General features: G+C 46.0%; 1 protein-coding gene across 5 annotated transcripts in view; it reads left to right on the plus strand.

Moving 5' to 3' along the window:
• The window catches only part of sulf2 (sulfatase 2), a 244158-nt gene that overhangs the window by 209217 nt on the left and 13698 nt on the right, over positions 1–21243 (plus strand). For 4 of the 5 annotated variants that reach the window (XM_033041458.1, XM_033041459.1, XM_033041460.1 and 1 more), the window contains 10 exons: positions 612–740; positions 2791–2847; positions 2950–3076; positions 8544–8757; positions 12490–12718; positions 13823–13919; positions 15289–15383; positions 16776–16841; positions 17835–18007; positions 19510–19652. In XM_033041458.1, coding sequence (XP_032897349.1) covers positions 612–740; positions 2791–2847; positions 2950–3076; positions 8544–8757; positions 12490–12718; positions 13823–13919; positions 15289–15383; positions 16776–16841; positions 17835–18007; positions 19510–19652 — 1330 coding nt within the window. The remainder of the gene's footprint in view (positions 1–611; positions 741–2790; positions 2848–2949; positions 3077–8543; positions 8758–12489; positions 12719–13822; positions 13920–15288; positions 15384–16775; positions 16842–17834; positions 18008–19509; positions 19653–21243) is intronic. The other variant, XM_033041462.1, reaches the window with a different exon arrangement.

Raw genomic sequence — 21243 nt, forward strand, 5'->3', positions numbered from 1 at the left:
GTGAATGGGGTTAGGAGGGAGAGATAGATCAGCCATGATTGAATGTCAGAGTAGACGTAATGGGCCGAATGGGTCTAATTTTACTCCTATTCCTCATGACATGACCTTATGAGAAACTCAGTGGGTGAGGCAGCATCTATGGAGCGAAGGAAATAGGCAACGTTTCGGGTCGAAACCCTTCTTCAGTCTGAGCTTCCTTTGATTTTCCAGCATCTGCAGTTCCTTCTTTAAACATTATGTCCTTATGAGACCCTGGTTCAATCCTGAACGTGCATGCTGTCTGTGTGGAGCTTGCATGTTCTCCCTGTGACCGCATGGGTTTTCTCTGGATGTTCCGGTTTCCGCCCACACTCCAAGGACATGCAGGTTCGTAGATTAATTGGCTTCTGTAAAATTGACCCTAGTGTGCAGGATGTGAATGGAACATGGCATGGAACTAGTGCAAATGGGTGATTGATGGTCGGTGTGGACTCGGTGGGCTGTAGGGCCTGTTTCCATGCAGTATTCTCCAAACTCAAAAGCAGATTATTTGGCATCTTCTGCGTGTCAGGGTTGCAAGAATCAATGCAAACTTCCATAGAAATCGTCGTCTATTTGTTATTTATTCCTAGCGTTCCTCAACTGGTTCTAAACATAGATCTGGCACCAACGATATTGGACATTGCAGGCCTGGACATTCCAGCTGACATGGACGGCAAATCGATTCTGAAGCTGCTGGACACTGAGAAACCTGTGAACAGGTACATGAGCTGTTATTAAATTAGTCAAGTCATGTATTTTTCCTGTCGAAACAAAGAACTGCAGATACTGGTTTAAACAAAAGGACACCAAGTGCTGGAGTAACTCAGCAGGTCAGACAGTATCCTTGTAAAGCTCGGAGAGGTGGCGTTTCGTGGTCGGGACCCTTCTTTAGTCATTTGGGTGAAGAAGGGTGCCGACCCGCAATGCCACTGACCCACGTTCTCCAGAGATGCTGCCTGACCCGCTGAGTAACTCCAGCACTTGGCGCCCTTTTTGTTTTCTTCTCCGAAACGTTGCTACATTGTTCGTGAATCGTTTGCAACCGTTTGCTGTGACTATGCCTGCTTACCATTAGAGCCCCTGTTGGAATACATTGATGAAAATTTGATACACGTTGAGGAATTAATTTTAGCAGGATTTTTCTCATTATTTCTAGATTTGTATTAAGTGTTCTTTGTCGAGGTAAGATTGAAAATATGACTTTAGGCTTTACAAAAACCCCAAGACTACAAGGCATTTATGGTTTTTAATCAGATGGACAAAATAATGAAAACAGGCCCCCAGATGAATAATAATTCATTTCTACGATTCTTTAGGCCCTTTCAATTGCTTCTCCTGAAGTTACTTTAATCAACTTTTATTAATATTGCTCCAGCTGATAAAAGGGCTGATATATGCCACGGAAAGGTTAGCGTTGTTGATTTTCTGCAATTATATCCAGGAAGCTGTGCTTAGGCCAACACTCTGCAAATATCACGCAGTAAGAAAGGCGAAGAGAGAAAGTATTCAAAACTTGAGTTTACAAATTAAATACCTGTGTTGAAATCAATGGGACAAAGTTGGCCGCTTCTGCTAAGGAATGACGATTAACGGGAGAACACGAAACGATATCTGACGAGCCTCCTCGATTTTTAGTTTTCAGTTTTTTCGAGATACAGCACGGAAGCAGGCCCTTCGGCCCTGCCGAGTCCGCGCCGACCAGCGATCTCTGCACACTAACACTATTGTGAATTTATGGAATTCCCTGCCACAGAGGGCAGTGGAGGTCAAGTCACTGGGTGGATTTAAGAGAGAGTTAGATAGAGCTCTAGGGGCTAGTGGAGTCAAGGGATATGGGGAGAAGGCAGGCACAGGTTATTGATAGGGGACGATCAGCCATGATCACAATGAATGGCGGTGCTGTCTCAAAGGGCCGAAGGGCCTCCACCTGCACCTATTTTCTATGTTTCTATGTTTCTACCCTACACACACTAGGGCCGATTTATGTGTTAGGGTAGCGTTAGTGTGCGGAGATCGCTGGTCGGGGCGGACCCGGCAGGGCCGAAGGGCCTGATTCCGTGCTGTATCTCGAAAAAACTGAAAACTAAAAATCGAGGAGGTTCGTCAGATATTGTTTTGTGTTCTCCTGTTAATCATCATTCCTTAGCAGAAGCGACCAACTTTGTCCCATTGATTTCAACGCAGGTATTTAATTTGTAAACTCAAGATTTGAATCCTTTCTCTCGTCGCCTTTCTTACTGCGTGATATTTGCGAGAGTGTCGGCCTCGGCACAGTAAATGTGTGTTTGTAAGATAATTGGCCTCAGCAAATCGCCCCTCGTGTGTCGGGAATGGATGAGAAAGTGGGAAAACGCAGAACTAGTGTGTGAACAGATAATTGAAACATAGAAACTAGGTGCTGGAGTTGGCCATTCGGCCCTTTGAGCCAGCACCGCCATTCAATATGATCGTGGCTGATCATCTAAAATCAGTACCCCTTGATTCTGTTAGCCCTAAGAGCTCTATCTAACTCTCTCTTGAATACATCCAGTGAATTGGCCTCCACTGCCTTCTATGGCAGAGAATTCCACAGATTCACAACTCTCTGGGTGATGGTTGCCGTGGACACAGTGGGCCGACGAGCCTTTTGCCAAACTGTATCTCTAAAGTCTAAAAGACCCGTTTCTGTGCTGTATCTTTAAAACTAAACTAAACTGCACAGTCTTCACTGACACTGTGAAACAAACACAGGTTCCACGTTTACTGATGTTATCTTTGTGATATTTCCAGGTTCAACTCAAACAAGAAGACCAAGGTTTGGCGAGATTGCTTCCTGGTGGAGAGAGGGTAGGATTACGAATACTTCTCTTTAACAATAGCTGCACGGGAATGCGTTCAGTAAAAAAAAAACCATAGTGCTAACAGGCGCCGTGTCTTTGGTTTCATCAGCAAGCTGCTGCACAAAAGAGACGACATCAAGAACATTCAAGAGGAAAATGTCCTCCCTAAATACGAAAGAGTGAAAGACCTTTGCCAGAAAATGGAGTACCAGACACCTTGCGAGCAGCTCGGCCAGGTACAAACCTTCTCCGAAGCCTGTGAACTGCAGAATAGATCAGTAAACTCCAATTGTAGAGGTAACCTTCTACAAAGCACATGCCGGCACTCCTGATTAATTCTCTAATTCAGGGACTTGTGTAATTGTACGGCAATTACCGTGATTATGTGAATTTCAAATGAAAGGCTAACAATATGTGATTACTGTGGCTCCAGTTAAACGATTTGGAACGTGGATGGATATGAATACGGGATCCAAAAAGGTAGAGGATTTGGACTGAGCGGAAAAGAGGAAAAGTGGGAGAGGCGTGAGAAAGAGTAAGCTTAGGCAGCTTACCCCCTCTCATTTCATTACATGTAAAATTCTTAAAGGATCGGACAGGCCAGATGCGGGAAAAATGTTCCCGATTTTGGGGGAGTCCAGATCCAGGGGTCACAGTTTAAGAATGAGGGGATGGCCATTTAGGACTGAGATGAGGAAAAACTTTTTCACGCAGAGAGTTGTGAATCTGTGGAATTATCTGCCGCAGAAGGCAGTGGAGGTAGATGTTTTCAAGAGAAAGTTAGATTTAGCTCTTAGGGCTAAAGGAATCAAGGGATATGGGGAGAAAGCAATAGACAATGGACAATAGAAAATAGGTGCAGGAATAGGCCATTCGGCCCTTCGAGCCAGCACTGCCATTCAATGTGATCATGGCTGATCATCCCCAATCAGTACCTGCCTTCTCCACATATCCCCTGACTCCGCTATCTTTAAGAGCCCTATCTAGCCCTCTCTTGAAAGTATCCAGAGAACCTGCCTCCACCCCCCTCTGAGGCAGAGAATTCCACAGACTCACCACTCTCTGTGAGAAAAAGTGTTGAACAAAGCAGGAATAGGGTACTGATTTTGGAAGATCAGCCATGATCATAATGAATGGCGGTGCTGGCTCAAAGGGCCGAAAGGCCTACTTCCACCTACTTTCTATGTCAATGTTTCAAGTAACCCCTGCATTCCCTCTCTCCCTGCCCCTTCCCCTAGTTCTGCTAGCTCCACTGTTCGCATCCATATACCCCTTCGTTATCACCCCTCTTCCACAGTCAACAATGGACTATTGTGGGCTCCACTTGGTCGTCGATGCTGGCTCTGATTTGTTCTGAGCCTTTAAATTCGCTCCTCCTCCTCCTCACTCTCAGTCTGAAGAAGGGTTTCAACCCGAAACGTCGCCTATTCCTCGTCTCCAGAGATGCTGCCTGACCCGGATGAGTTACTTCAGCAATTTGGGTCTAATATCGGAGAGAAATGTTCGACCACAGTGTTGGCAACTATTGTTGCATCCCCTCTCTCTCCGTCCCTCCCCCACCCTAGTTGTTGTACTCCTCTCAATGTTGTCCTGGTAAGTTTCATTGTCTGTAACTCATTTTCACCCAGCCCACAGCTAACAATGGCCTGGTGCCTTTATCATTGTTACTTTTGTTGCAAATCTCTCGTTCATTTGTTCCATATCTCTCTATATCGCCATCTATATCTCTCTCGTTTCCCCTTCCCCTGACTCTCAGTCCGAAGAAGACTAGTGGAGTCAAGGGATATGGGGAGAAGGCAGGCACGGGTTATTGATAGGGGACGATCAGCCATGGTCACAATGAATGGCGGTGCTGGCTCGAAGGGCCGAATGGCCTCCACCTGCACCTATTTTCTATGTCTATGTCTATGTCTAAGAAGGGTCTCGACCAAAAAAGTCCCCTATTCCTTTTCTCCAGAGATGCTGCCTGACCCCGCTGGGTTACTCCAGCACTTTGTGTCTATCTTCGGTTTAAACCAGCATCTGCAGTTCCTTCCTACACAAAGAGTTAGCATTGTCAGGTCAGGTATTACACCACAGAACCGTGTGTAAGAATACGCTCTCTGGGATTTGGAGTTTATTTCGGGTGTGACCCATTTTATTTTGTCGATTTACATTGAATGCTTTAGAACGCGGAATTTGCTTTCAATCCAGTACTTAGGATTTATAAATTTTGAATAGCAGACGGGAAATCTGAAGATTAAACAGTACTTGTTATAAAAGAAATGTCAGGACAATCTTCTTGTGAAGACAGGATTGAATCAGCCTTGGTTGATCTCATTGCACTCCATTAACAATTAGCAAATTGAACGAAGGGCACCTCACTTTTTATTTGACTGGATTGGATTTGAACTCTGTTTAAAGTAAGCTCTCAAATACACAACAGAATTGCCCTTCACACACAGCAACCGATGTCCTTGCCCTTAGAATATAATGCAGGATATTGTAGTGAGACCAGGCAGGTTGAGCGAAATACTCTTTATTAACACAACAAAAGCTGGAAACAACGCGTGCCTAGTCTAGAACTAACGATTGCAGCTCCTGTCGATGCGAGGAGCGCCAACTACCAATTACTCTGTAAAGCCCCCGAACGAACCCCCAGTCACGTGACAGTCCCGACCGATGACGAGGGTTCTGATTACCCAGCCCCGCCACTAGGTGCCGCTACAATTTGCGCTGGGCCTCACCCTGACAATGGATGAGGCCCAGGCCCACTTACCTGGCAGGGGAACGACCGTGATCAAAAAGGCGGTTCTGCCTGGAAGAGCCTATCCCACTCGATCCAATTTGAGATACCAGCTACCAAGACAGATGTGTACAGCATTCTTCCCCCGCACAATTAAAGCATGGAATAGTCTTCACCCTACCATAGTTACCCAACCAGACGCAACTACATTTAAGGTAGCTCTTCTTCTCCATGGACCCTTTTTTTGCTTAAGTCCACCCTCCGCCACCTCCATTTGGAATATTTTGGAGGACCAATAACCAAGAACCAAGAATATTTTCCTCAGACCACACTCACTTTAGGTGGCGCAGTGGTAGAGTTGCTGCCTCACAGCACCAGGTACCCGGGTTCGATCCCGACTACGGGTGCTGTCTGTACGTAGTTTGTACCTTCTCCCCGTGACCACGTGGGATTTCTTCGGGTGCTCCGGTTTCCTCCCACATTCCAACGACGTGCAGGTTTGTCGGTTAATTGGCTTTGGTAAATCTGTAAATCGTCCCTAGTGTGTAGGATAGTGCCAGTGTATGGGGTGATCGCTGGTCAGCTGGACGATGGGCCGAAGGGCCTGTTTCCACGCTGTATCGCTAAAGTGTAAAGTCTAAGGTAAAGTAACGGGTCTCAACACAAAACATCACCTGTCCATTCCCTCCACTGATGCTGCATGACCTGCTGAGTTACTCCAGCACTTTGCTCAAGATTCCAGCATTGAAAGTCCCTTGTTATCTTCTTTTTATGGGATCTGGGCATTGCTGGCAAAGGTAGCATTTATCATCCATCCCTGATTCCCATTGAGAAGGTGCTGGTGAGTTGCCTCATAGCATAGAACAATACAGCACAGGACTCCACTCCCTGCACTCAAGGTGCAACGTACGGAGGTCAGTTAGCCAACAAATCCGCAGGTCTTTGGGAGTGAGGGAGGAAACCGGAGCACCCGGAGGAAACCCACGCAGTCACAGGGAGAACGTACAAACTCCGTACAGACAGCGCCCGTAGTCGGGATCAAACCCGGGTCCCTGGCGCTGTAAGGCAGCAACTCTACCGCCTGTTGCAGGGGTCGGCCTGTCTTGGCGATCCTGTCGATATCCTCCACTACTGCTCCGTGCCTCTGCCGGCCGCATCCGACCCACACGCTCGGCCTCTTGGAGCGGCGCCCGATCAAGTCGAGCCCCAGGCTGCAACGGGGCCTACACCGGCCCTGTCCACCGACGCATCGACCCGGGTGGCGTGGCGGTTGAGTCGCTGCCTCACAGCGCCAGGGACTCGGGTCCGATCCTGACTACGGGTGCTGTCTGCACGGAATTTGCACGTTCTCCCCGTGACCTGCGTGTGGGTTTTCTCTGGTATCTCCGGTTTCCTCCCACACTCCAAAGACGTAGAGGTTTGTAGGTTAATTGGCTTTGGTGTCATTGTAAATTGCCTCTGGTGTGTGTAGGATAGTGTCAGTGTGCGGGGGATCACTGGTCAGCACAGATTCGATGGGCCGAAGGGCCTGTTTCCACGCTGTATCTCTAAACTAAACAAACAGGTCCTGTCTCTCGTCTCCTACTGTCAACGCTGTATGTCCTCCATTTGGAATGGAACATTGTGCAAACTCCCAGGAAGTTGTCACGCTCCTGGCCCTCTGACCCGTGACACCGGAATTATTGAATTTCTGTTCGTTTTGATCCAAGTTATTTTCCTCAAAGCCAAAGGGAAAAAATTCTGGCAGTATTTTGTGCCCATGTTGTCACACTGAATCCAGATGATTCAGTGCAGACCACGGGAAGAACATGCCAGCTCTGTACAAATTAAAGCAAGCTAGATCACATGCGGGCAGAGACAACCTACTTGAAGAACTATTGATTGCATTTTGCATGCGTGTGGAGGATGTTCACAATAAACGATCTTCGTGGATGCGAAATAAGAATTCTTCAAACTTTTACACTTAAGAGACAATGAATCTCAAAATCACTAAATTTCCGAATTGCAATGAGCCAAACAAAAAATATATTTTCACTTTTCTTTTCTATGTTTTCAGTGTCAAATTGACATCCCCCGTTAATGGTTTTGAACAAAAGTTGAGCGTCCTTCTTGTTACGTTGAAGATAAAAATGTCATATCACTCGATTATTACATTTCAAGTGTACTTTGTTGTTTCAAAGAGTCATTTGCAGTTCACAACCCAATGTGTGAGTGAATGTAGATATATGACCGGGCACAAGTTCAGTTAAAACCATCCTTGAGTATTTCAGTCCATTGGATGAAGAGGATATTCTTTGGAATGATCTGTGCAGGCTTATTGCCTTTGGCTTTTTATATTTGGCCCCATACCTGAAGAAGGATGTGCTGGCATTGAAGGTCCAGAGAAGGTTTACGAGACTGATCCCAGGGGGATGACGTACGATGAGTGTTTGTCGGCACTGGGCCTGTACTCGCTGGAGCTGAGAAGGATGAGGGGAGGGGGGGGGTTAAACCTCATTGAAACGTACAGAATAGTGAGAGGCTTGGATAGAATGGATGCGGAGAGGATGCTTCCACTAGTGAGAGAGTCTAGGGCCAGAGGGCAAAGATTCAGAATAAAAGGACGCACCTTTAGAAATGAGATGAGGAAGAATTTCTTTAAGTCTGAGGGTGGAATTCGTTACCACAGAAGGCTGTGGAGGCCAAGTCATGGGGTATTTTGAAGGCAGAGGTTGACAGATTCTTGATTATGGGTGACATGAGTTATGGGGAGAAGGCTGGAGAATGGTGTTGAGAGGGAAAGATAGATCAGCCATGATTGAATGGCGGAGTAGACTCGATGGGCTGAATGGCCTCTAATGATTTATAATGGCTGCAAAAATGGCGGCTCCAGCATGTGTGATGTATGCCAAAAATAATGTCATTGTGCAGCTGCATGCGTGACAAGTAAAGCTGAAGAAACCATGATGCAGTTATTACAAACTGGGTATTATTTGCAGAAATGGCAGTGTGTCGAGGACGCCACGGGAAAGCTTCGTCTGCACAAGTGCAAGAGAGTGTTGGAGACTGCAGCCACCCACAAGAAGAGCTCGGGCCGACTGCAGTCCAAGTACTACCCCGCTGACGGGCGAGACTGCAACTGCGAGCAGAACGGGTACAAAATGAGCCCGGCCGCCCGGCAGAAACAGAAACAGAAACTACTCTCCAAGAGAAGTAAGCATTTCCCCATCGTGACAAAGACCCGCAGGTGCTGGTTCATCCCAGAGTTATACCAGAGATGCCACATCTAGAGAGCAGCCCTGAACTACTATCTACCTCAATGGTGACACTCAGACTATCTTTGATCACATTTTACTGGCATTACTTCGCACTAAACATTATTCCCTTGATCATGTATCTGTACACTGTTTAGTTTAGTTTATTGTCACGTGTACCGAGGTACAGTGAAAAGCTTTTAGAGTCATGGAGTGATACAGTGTGGAAACATGCCCTTTAGCCCAACTTGCCAACAACGGCCAACATGTCCCAGCTACACTTATCCCACCTGCCTGCGTTTGGTCCATATCCCTCTAAACTTGTCCTATTCATGCACCTGTCTGGCTGTGTCTTAAACTTTGGGATAGTCCCCGCCTCAACTATCTCCTCTGGCAGGTAACTACCTGGCAACTGCCTCCCTTTTGTTGCATGCTATCCAGTCACCAGAAAGACAATATTACATCATTACAATCGAGCTATTTACAGTGTGAAGATAAATGTAATACTGTACATGGCTTGATTGTAATCATGTATTGTCTTCTCCGCTAACTGGTTAGCACGCAACATAAACTTTTCACTGTATCTCGGTATATGTGACAATAAACTAAACTAAGCTAGACACGACCGCTGGAGTTAAGCCCCTGTCCCACTTTCCTAAGTTACTCACAAATACTCCCGATTTTTCCCCTTGCTTCAAACTCAGAGAATGTCCGTAGCGAGTCCGTAGGAATCCGTAGATATTTCGTAGCGGCTCGTAACGCCAGCCGTAGGTACTCGGGGCATCAGGTAAGTCGGGACGTTTTTTCAGCATGTTGAAAAATGTCCACGAGTATATAAAATAACCCCGAGTACCTACGGCTGGCTATTACCGTAATTTTCCGAGTTTGAATCAAGAAGAAAACTCAGGAGAATTCGTGAGTTACTCAGGAAAGTGGGACAGGGGCTTACTCAGCAGGTCAGGCAGCATCTCTGGAGAACATGGATAGGTGACGTTTCGGGCCGGGATACTTCTTCAGGCTAAGCATTTCCTTCAGACTGAGCAAGCTCTTATGCTCCTTAAGCAGAATATGACCTTCGTTCACGAGCATGAGTTTAGTTTATTGTCACGTGTACTGAGGTACAGTGAAAAGCTTTTGTTGTGATGGTCAGCCCCCCCCCCCCGAGTCCATGCAGACCATCGATCATCCGTTCACACTGGTTCTATGCTATCCCACTTTCTCATCCATTCCCTACACACAAGGGGCGACTTACAGAGGGCAAATTAACCTACAAACCCGCACATAGAAACATAGAAACATAGAAAACAGGTGCAGGAGTAGGCCATTTGGCCCTTCGAGTCTGCACCGCCATTCAATATGATCATGGCTGATCATCCAACTCAGTATCCTATACCTGCCTTCTCTCCATACCCCCTGATCCCTTTAGCCACAAGGGGCACATCTAACTCCCTCTTAAATATAGCCAATGAACTGGCCTCAACAACCTCTGTGGCAGAGAATTCCAGAGATTCACCACTCTCTGTGTGAAAAATGTTTTCCTCATCTCGGTCCTAAAAGATTTCCCCCTTATCCTTAAACTGTGACCCCTAGTTCTGGACTTCCCCAACATCGGGAACAATCTTCCTGCATCTAGCCTGTCCAACCCCTTAAGAATTTTGTAAGTTTCTATAAGATCCCCCCTCAATCTTCTAAATTCTAGCGAGTACAAACCGAGTCTATCCAGTCTTTCTTCATATGAAAGTCCTGACATCCCAGGAATCAGTCTGGTGAACCTTCTCTGTACTCCCTCTATGGCAAGAATGTCTTTCCTCAGATTAGGAGACCAAAACTGTACGCAATACTCCAGGTGTGGTCTCACCAAGACCCTGTACAACTGCAGTAGAACCTCCCTGCTCCTATACTCAAATCATTTTGCTATGAATGCTAACATAATGCGCACATCTGTGAAATGTGGGAGAAAACCGGTGCACCCAGAGGATCACAGGGAGAACATGTAAACTCCACACAAACAGCACCCGAGGTCAGGATCGAATCTGGATCTCTGGCACTGTGATGGCAGCAGCTCCACCAGCTGCACCACAGTGCCGCCCTGTGATGGACGAGTACAGGCCTTCACATTTGGCTCCGTTTTGCTGCCTTCTAGTGACACCTAGGGGCTTCCATGGATAAGAGCAACATTCATTCGTCATATATCAGAACAGAGAAAGACTGGCAAGAATTATTTACCAAGATTTTTTTGATAAAAAAGCCTTAAATAGCGGCCCTTTCTGGAAACTTGGGTTGTGCCTCCAAGGATGTAATGATGAGGCTTGATAATAATAATAATAATAACAATATATCTTTTATTGTCATTGCACGTCAGTGCAACGAGATTTAGTGTGCAGCTCCACTGATGTACAAGAAAGGTAAATAAATACAATACATAAATAAGCAAGCTGAATTGATTGACGTGACCATCTGAGGGAGACTGTCCAAAGAGGGTGGGTGGGGGGGCACTCATTAGGGCCGGTTCAGAGCCGCTATAGCTCTTGGGATAAAACTGTTCCTGAGTCTGGAGGTTCGGGCGTAGAAGGCCTTGTAACGTCTGCCGGAGGGAAGTAGTTGAAACAGACCGTGGCAGGGGTGTGATGAGTCCTTATGGATGCTGAGGGCCTTCCTGAGGCACCGCGTGTGGTAGATGCCCTCCAAGGCTGGTAGCTCTGTCCCGATGATCCGCTCCGATGATAAGGTGCTGGTCAGGCTGTATCTGGAGTATTGTGAGCAGCTTTGGGCACCATATCTGAGGAAGGATGTGCTGGTGCTGCAGAGAGTCCAGAGGAGGTTTACGAGAATTACCCCAGGAATGAGTAGGTTAACATATGATGAGCGTTTGACGGCACTGGGCCTGTACTCGCTAGAGTTTAGAAGGATGAGGGGGTACCTCATAGAAAATAACCAAATAGTGAAAGACCTGTATAGGGTGGATGTGGAGCGGATGTTCTCACCAGTGGGAGAGTCGAGGACTAGAGGTCATAGCCTCAGCATTAAAGGATGTTCCTTTAGGAAGGAGATGAGGAGGAATTTCTATAGTCAGAGGGTGGAGAATTTGTGGAACATTGCCACAGAAGGCTGTGGAGGCCAAGTCTATGGATATTCTTAAGGCAGAGATAGATGGATTCTTGATTAGTACGGGAGCCAGGGGTTATGGGGAGAAGGCAGGAGACTGGGGTTTGGAGGGAGAGATAGATCAGCCATGATTTGTGATGTAAATGTTTTAAAGATAGCAGAGTCAGGGGATATGGGGAGAAGGCAGGAACGGGGTACTGATTGTGGATGATCAGCCATGATCACATTGAATGGCGGTGCTGGATCGAAGGGCTGAATGGCCTACTCCTGCACCTATTGTCTATTGTGTATTGAATGGCAGACTAGACTGAATGCCCTAATACTGCTCCTATCACATATTTGGATAGGAGGCAGCATGAAGTGTAGATGGAGGTCAGTTTGTGTGACGGTCTGGGCTATGTCCACAATTCGCGGCAATTTCCCGCGATCTTGGACGAAGCTGTTCCCAAACCATGTTGCGATGCATCCTGATAAGATGCTTGCCACGGCGCTCCTGTAGAGGTTGCTGAGGGTTGTTGGGGAGATGCCGACCAACAGGGCACCTCTCCGTCCAATCTCATTTTATACTTTTATTTGATGGTTTCAGAATTTAAGCAGAGCTACATACGCAACAGGTCGATCCGTTCTGTGTCCATTGAGCTGGAGGGAGAGGTTTATGACCTGGATCTGGACGAGGGGTTCGACCCAGTTGTGCCGAAGAACGTGAGCAAGCGACACGACGCGGTGGACGAGGAAGACGAAAACATGAGCGAAAGCAGCGGCACCGGCAACAGTAACGAACTAGCGGTACCGACTTCAATCAAAGTCACGCACAAGTAAGTTGCCGCAGCTTCCCCTCTTTATTTATTAGTGCGACCATTTCACGTTTATATGTTTCTTAACGTAGAACAGTACAGCACAGGAACAGGCCGTTCGGCCCACAATATCTGTGCCAAACACGATGCCAAGACCATTGTGGCGAGGTGGCGCAGCGGTAGAGTTGCTGCCTTTACGGCGCCACGGACCCGGGTTTGATCCCGACTGCGGGTTCTGTCTGTACAGAGTTTGTACTTTCTCACCGTGAACCGCGTGGGTTTTCTCCGGGTGCTCCAGTTTCCTCCCACACTACAAAGACGTACAGGTTTGTAGGTTAATTGGCTTGGTAAAATTGTAAATTGTCCCCAGCATGTAGGATAGTGCTAGTGTACGGGGGGAGGGGGGCGTGGTGGGAGGTTGCAACCTTCACGTGGTCCGCCCTGTTTCGACGAATGCAATCAACCTGGCGTGCACAATCAAGTAAGATCAAACAGAACAAGTTGTCCTACAACTTTAGGCTGTGCACACCATACGCAAGAAGAAGAAGAAGTGTACGGGGATCGCAGTTCGGCGCAGACTCGGTGGGCCTGTTTCTGTGCTGTATCTCTAAACTAAACTAAACCATACCACTGTGGCACATGGTGCAGCAATGCTACTGCCTACCTTAGAGCTAACATAATCAATACACTATAATATGAATGCACGGATGAGGGGTGATCTTATAGAGGAGTATAAAATCATGAGGGGAGTAGATCAGATAGATACACAGAATCTCTTGCCCAGAGTAGGTGAATCGAGGACCAGAGGACCTAGGTTTAAGGTGAATGGGGAAAAAGATTTAATAGGAATCTGAGGGGTAACTTTTGCACACAAAGGGTAGTGGGTGTATGGAACAAGCTGCCAGAGGTGATAGTTGAGGCTGGGACTATCCCAACATTTAAGAAATAGTTAAGACAGGTACATGGATAGGGCAGGTTTGGGAGGGATATGGACCAAATGCGGGCAGGTGGGACTAGTGTAGCTGGGACACGTTGGCCGGGGTGGGCAAGTTGGGCCGAAGGGCCTGTTTCCACGCTGTATCACTCTATGACTCTGTGACAAATAATTGTTCTGGTTTGTTATAGGTGCTTCATATTGGCTAATGACACTGTCCAATGTGATGATGATTTGTACAAATCACTTCAAGCATGGAAGGATCACAAGTTACATATTGACCACGAGGTTAGTAACAGAGAAATAAGTAGCAACTTAGGTCACTTTGTGAATGTGTGTGAGTGATTGGTGGTGGTCGGAGGGGCCGTAGGCGCAGATTGGCAGCCTCGCTTCCGTCAGTCTGCCCCAGGGCAGCTGTGGCTACAGAAGTAGCTTACCACCACCGAGTGTGACTGAGGAGTGAATGAATAATGCGATGTAAAGCGCCTTGAGTATTAGAAAGGCGCTATATAAATCCCATCCATTATTATTATTATTATTATTACTTTGAAATTTATTACTGAAAAATGTCAATATTTTCAAAGTTCTCAGAATCAATCCTGAAAGTAACGTGGAAGGGTCTCGACCAGAAACGTCACTCATTCATTCTCTCCAGAGATGCTGCCTGTCCCGCTGAGTAAAGGGCCTGTCCCACTTTCACGGCCGAATTCACAACCTTTTTTACTCGTGGCCATTTTACATCAGGCTAGAAAAACGCCCCGACCTACTTGATGCCACGAGTACCTACGACTAACATCACGGCCTTCTACGACGTACCTACGACTTCCTACGACCTCCTCCGACCATGCTGCGAGTATGAGTCAAGGGCAAACACGACAGAGGTCGTGAATTAGGTCGTGAAAGTGGGGCAGGTCCTATACTCCAGCTTTTTGTGTCGATCTTCTATGCATAATGTAAAGATTGGAATAATTTTGCGTAAAACTTTTTTTAAATTTCTAAATGAATCTTATATTAATAAAACCAATGAATTAAATTAAACCAAACTTTTGTCAGATGTAATGTGTAGGAAGGAACTGTAGATGCTCGATTATACAGAAGACAGACATAAAAAGCTGGAGTAACTCAAAGGGTCAGGCAGCATCTCTGGAAAAAAGGAATACATGATGTGTCGGGTGGAGACCCTTCTTCAGACTGAGAATAAGGGGAATGGGGAAACGAGAGATATAGACGGTGATGTAGGGAGATATAGAACAGATGAATGAAAGATGTGCAAAAAGGTAACGATGATACAGGCCATTGTTTGCTGTGTGCTAGGTGAAAACGAGTTATTGACAATGAGACTCAACAAGAAGACTTTGAAGCTCGTACAACAACTTGGGTGGGGGAGGGATGGAGAGAGAGGGGATACAAGGGTTATTTGAAGCTCGAGAAATCAATATTAATTCCATTGTATTGCAAGCTGCTTTGCTGAAGAATGTAATGTTTCATTTTTTTTTTTTAATTGTGTCCCAGACACGATATATTATTTTAAATGCAATAGACAGAAATGTATCGCAACCTTTCGCACAGTACGGTTTGCAAACTGCACCGCACGAAAGCTTGATCTTGGTGATTTAATGCTATAAGCCAGTAATCCTCACTTAACCTTTACCCTTAGATTGAAACCCTCCAAACCAAAATAAAGAATCTACGAGAGGTCAGGGGTCACCTGAAAAAAAAGAGACCTGAAGAATGTGACTGTTCGAGGATGAGGTTTGTTCTGGAATCACATGTGTCACTGGATGTGTTGTCTTTGCGTGCATCATCGCTCCCAGCCGTGCTCAATTAAGGAGACATTTTGAACAATTCCTGGCGTTCAATTTTCCGTTCATGTTCGTGGCGTGCGACTTTCATTTCATCCCGTCCCCCACTTGCGTTATTTTAGTGGGTGCTTTGGACCGGCGTGACGTGGACATTTTACAGTTAAGCGTACATCTCCGAATATAGATTTGAAAAATTCTCTTTTAAGGGGCCTTCTCTTCTATTTCTACTTTCCACCTTTTCTTTTTTATTTTATTTTTTTATTTTTATTTTTTATATCCACACTTCACATTTTTCTACTTTCTACCATCTATTTTTCCAACTCTTTCCTCTTTCTATTGTTTTCTTTTTCTTGTCTTGCTTACTTCCTTCTCATAACATAAAACCAGAGGTTGTACATGGAATGGATTACGGTATGACATAGTTGGCACCTAAAATTAGGTGCCACTGTATTGTTTTGTATTGTATTAACTTCTAATAAAATAAACAAAAACAAAAAAAAAACAAAAAAAAAAAAGAGCGTACAAAGATGACGGCCAAAGCTATCGACCCGTGTGAAGAGTTGACCCGCTAAGACAACCTTTCATCGTTCCCATTGAGAATGTGCTCCAGTCATTCGTGATGAGTTCATCGCATGAGAATGGTTACCGAGTACCTTTAGTTTAGTTTAGTATAGTTTAGAGATACAGCGTGGAAATAGGCCCACGTCGGCCCGCTGAATCCTCGCCGACCAGCGATCACCCGCACGCCAGTTCTACGCGCTACGGACGATTTACAGAAGCCAATTAACCTCCAAACCTGTACGTCTTTGCATTGTGGGTGGGAAACCAGAGCACCCGGAGAAAACCCACATGCTCACTGGGAAAGCATACAAACTCCGTACAGACAGCACCCGTAGTCAGGATCAAACCCAGGTCTCTGACACTGTAAGGCAGCAACTCTACCGCTGCGCCACCCTGCCGCCCCTTAATGTGATGTTTTTTATTTTTTTTTAAATAGAAGCAGAATTAGGCCATTTGGCCCATCGAGTCTATTCTGCCATTCAACCATTGGAAGTGTATGTAATCCTGTAGCAACCTGTGTACTAACTGTGGGTACGCATGTACTGATCATTCGATTTCTGGTGACAAATTTGCAGATTAAGGCTGACTTTATAAAATTGTTGTGTAGGGGTGGGGAAATGCATTTTGAAAGATTGTGCAAATGGCAGGTTTCAGAGCTCGGAGATTACACTGAAGTCATTCTCCCAAGCATCCATAGTCTCAGTTTATTTTTTTGTGTGTGCTTATCCTTATTCCCATTGCCTGTTAAATATGTCTCTATCATCCTCTTTGTCTTCCATAGTTTCCCCTCGAAGCATAAAGGAATGAAAGGAAAACTCAAGCACAAAGGAACTAATCATCCCTTCAAGTAAGATCATCTGTCATAGAAGCAGAATTAGGCCATTCGGCCCATCGAGTCTATTCTGCCATTCAACCATGGCTGGTCTATCTTTCCCTCTCAGCCCCATTCTCCTGGTCTTTCAGTCTGAAGAAGGGTTCCGACCCAAAACATCACCCATCCTTTTTCTCCAGAGATGCTGCCTGAGTTACTCCAGCACTTTGTGTCTATCTTCGTTTCTAAACCAGCATCTGCAGTTCCTTTCTACCCATTTTCCCACCATCTCCAAATAACCTTTGACAACCTAACTAATCAATAATCTGTCAATCACCATTAAAAAAAATACTTTCAAAGTTTGTTATTAACTCGTCCAAAACACCCAGTGATAATTTGCAGAATGTCATAGTGACCCTGTTAAAGCTCACTCCTTGAAGTTATTATTTGTTGTAAATGCAGAGAATTGACTATATCTTATGTTCATCTTTACGGTCTTTGCATGAGCAAAGACTTCACAATGAGCATGTGTCTTAAATGGATCACGTTCTCCCAAACCCCAGCAGATGAGAAGTGCAGGAGGGATTTAAACCAGCATCTGCAGTTCCTTCCTACACAAGGTTAAGCGTTATATGGGCCGTACGCGGGCAAATGGGACCAGCTTTAATGGTATGGCATCTTGGTTGGTATGGACAAGTTGGGCCGAATTCCATGTTTGACTAAAAATGACACTAAATGCTAAAGTAGCTCAGCAGGTCAGGCAGCATCTCTGGAGCACATGGATGAGTGACGTTTCGGGACGGGACCTTCATCAGACTGGCTGGCTCCTTGTTTCTACTGTGACTCCATGGTTACTCGACTACTTAGGCTGTCCAAATAGCCACAACATTACCCTTATATAATCAATGCTGTAACAAAACGTAAAGTTAAGTTAAATGCGTGGATAAATTTGGTGAGCAATTAGAAGTCTTGCAACAAAGGGTCTAGAATAAGCCAAGCTTTTGTCTCTACTTCCGTTTTTACTCGTAGGAAAGGAGGCCCGGAGAAAAGTGAGAATGCCTGGATATTTAAGGACGAAAGGAAAAAAAAGAAGATGCGAAAACTGCTGAAGAGGCTGAGGAATAACGACACCTGCAGTATGCCTGGCCTCACCTGCTTCACTCACGACAACCAGCACTGGCAGTCAGCCCCATTTTGGACATGTAAGTGTACAGGGCAGTGGATTATTATTGTATACATTATAACCTGTGGCACAATGGAGACCACAGTGGTGCAGCGGTAGAGTTGCTGACCTTACAGCACTTGCAGCGCCAGTGACCCGGGTTCGATCCCGACTACGGGTGCTGTCTGTACGGACTTTGTACGTTCTCCCCGTGACCGCGTGGGTTTTCTCCGAGATCTTCGGTTTCCTCTCACACTCCAAAGACGTACAGGTTTGTTGGTGAATTGGCTTGGGTTTGTATACTTGGTATAAGTGTAAATTGTCCCTAGTGTGTGTGTAGGATTGAGCTAATGTGCGGGGATCGCTGGTCGGTGCCGACTCGGTGGGCCGAAGGGCCTGTTTCCGTGCTGTATCTCTAAACTAAACTAAACAGTGGTGCAGCTGGTAGAGCTGCTCCCTCACAGCCTCAGAGATCTGGATTCGATCCAGACCCCGGCAGCTGACTGTGTGGAGTTTGCATGTTCTCCCCGTTTTCCTTTGAGTGCTTCGGTTTCCTCCCTCGTCCCAAAGCCGTGCGAGTCGGTAGATTAATTGGCCGCTGTAGATTGCCCCGAGTATGTGGGTGAGCGGTAGAATCTGAGGGGCGCTGATGAGAATGTGGGGGGAAAAAAACCGCAAGATTATAGCAGATGAGAGGTTGATAGTCAGCATGGATTCAATGGACTGAACAGCCTGGGCTGTGACACTCACTCTAACATACAACCTATGTGGCCCACATAAATCAGACTTGCTTAATGAACTGAACTAACATTTCTGGAAGAGTTTAATCTTGGTTTATTGTACCTATTAATGTAGTGCTGAAAAAATAGTTGGAAAAGCAAACACTAATTATAGTCACTGGTAAATATTTTAACTGATATGGGATATGAACCTTAGATCTGATTTGAACATAAACAGTAAAGTTCATTTGTTTCTGGGAGGGAGGGACAAAAGGACATATCGTTCGACTTATTTGTACTCAATTTGATGAAATCCTACTTTGCGATCAACTGATAGCTAGCCGGTCTGACATCCAAACTCCCTTATTCAGAATAAGGGGGAGGCCATTTAGGTCTGAGATGAGGAAAAACTTTTTCACCCAGAGAGTTGTGAATCGGTGGAATTCTCTGCCACAGAAGGCAGTGGAGGCCAATTCACTGGATGCTTTCAAGAGAAAGTTAGGTCTAGCTCTTGGAGCTAACGGAATTACGGGATATGGGGAGAAAGCAGGAACGGGGTACTGATTTTGGATGATCAGCCATGATAACATTGAATGGTGGTGCTGGCTCGAAGGGCAAATGGCCTACCCCAGCTCCTATTTTCTATGTTTCTATGTTTCTATGACTAGGCTGAACATACGTTACCGCGGCAACACAAAAGTCTGCAAACGCTGAGATGCTGAGATCCTATTTTCTATGTTTCTAACTCAATGGGTGTGATTCCCCACTAGTGTCTGGGAACTGGCTGGCATCTTTTTACTAATCAATCTGCTCTCTGTTCTAGTGGGGCCGTTCTGTGCATGTACCAGTGCAAACAACAACACCTACTGGTGTCTGAGGACATTCAATGAGACCCACAACTTCCTCTTCTGTGAGTTTGCCACCGGATTCCTGGAGTATTTTGACCTCAACACGGACCCATACCAGGTAAAAGTCACCATCAGCAGCTCGCGGGAGCGTGCCGAACAGCTCTGCCTCACAGCGCCAGAGTCCCAGGTTCGATCCTGACTACGGGTGCTGTCTGTACGGAGTTTGCACGTTCTCCCTGCTCCGGTTTCCTCCCACATTCCAAAGACGTGCAGCTTTGTAGGCAGATTGGCTTCTGTAAATTGTCCCTAGTGTGTCGGACAGCACTAGTGTACGGGTCAGCGCAGACTCAGTGGGCCGAAGGGCCTGTTTCTACGCTGTCTTGGTAAACTAAACTGAACTAAGCTACATTTGCTAAATAACAAGCTTACAAGAACACAAAATGCTGGAGTAATTTTGAAGCTCAGGCAGCATCTCTAGAGGACATGGATGGGTTAAGGCATAGCACGGAACTGCAGATGCTGGTTTACACAAAGATAGACAAAAAAAGCTGGAGTAACTCAGTGGGATGGGCAGCATCTCTGGTGAGAAGGAATGGCTGAGGTTTCGGGTCGAGACCCTTCTTCAGGCTGAGTGCGCAAATTGGAGGAACAGCACCTCATTTTTCATTTGGGCAGCTTACACCCCAGCGGTATGAACATTGACTTCTCTAACTTCAAGTAACCCTTGTTTTCCCTCTCTCTCCATCCCTTCCCCTTCTCTGTTCTCCGACCAGTCTGACTGTCCCCCCTGATCACAAATCATCTCTGTTTGCTTTGTTGTCACCTTCTCCCAGCTTACAATCTTTTCCTTGACTTCATCTCCTTGATGTCTCGTTTTCACACCTTACCCTTCCTTATCTCTGTGTCTCCCTCTGTCCTGACTCTCAGTCGGAAGAAGGTTCTTGACCCGAGACGTCACCCATTCCATCTCTCCCGAGTCATTTGTGTCTAATTTTGGATAGGTTATGATTCAGGTTGGGACCCTTCTTCAGACCTGACCTGAAACATCATCTGTCCATGTCCTCTGGAGACGGTGCCTGAACCGTTAACTTACTCCAGCACTTTGTGTTCTCTGCGAGATTCTAGCATCTGCAGTTCCTTTTGCCTTGCGTTTACAAGAAAATAGTGTGTCATCTCTTTTCATTATTGCTTAACTCCATGATGTTTACGAAAGCTGACAAATTGCAACTAAATCAGCACTAATTGTTCAACATTAGTTCTGCTGCATATCCGTAATTGTTACATATTCATGATATGGAAACTAATCGTTCCATTGGAATTATGTACTACAGAAAGCCTGTTCGGCAACACATAGATGTGAAGGAAGGAACTGCAGATGCTGGTTTACACCGAAGATAGACACAAAATGCTGGAGTAACTCAGTGGGACAGGCAGCATCTCTGGAGAGAAGGAATGGGTGACGTTTCGGGTCGAGACCCTTCTTCAGACTGAGAGTCAGGGGAGAGGGAGACTGGAGATATGGAAGGATATAAAGATGACGCCTTCTACATGAGGAAGGGTCTCGATCTGAAACGTCACCCATTCCTTTTCTCCAGAGATGCTGTCTGACCCACTGAGTTACTCCAGCTCTTTGTGTCTATCTTCGGTTTAAACCACATTTGCAGTTCCTTCCCACTACATTTCCTTGGACATTGTCCACTTTGATCTGT

Source organism: Amblyraja radiata, chromosome 23 (genome assembly GCF_010909765.2).
Source record: "Amblyraja radiata isolate CabotCenter1 chromosome 23, sAmbRad1.1.pri, whole genome shotgun sequence".
NCBI lineage: Eukaryota > Metazoa > Chordata > Chondrichthyes > Rajiformes > Rajidae > Amblyraja > Amblyraja radiata.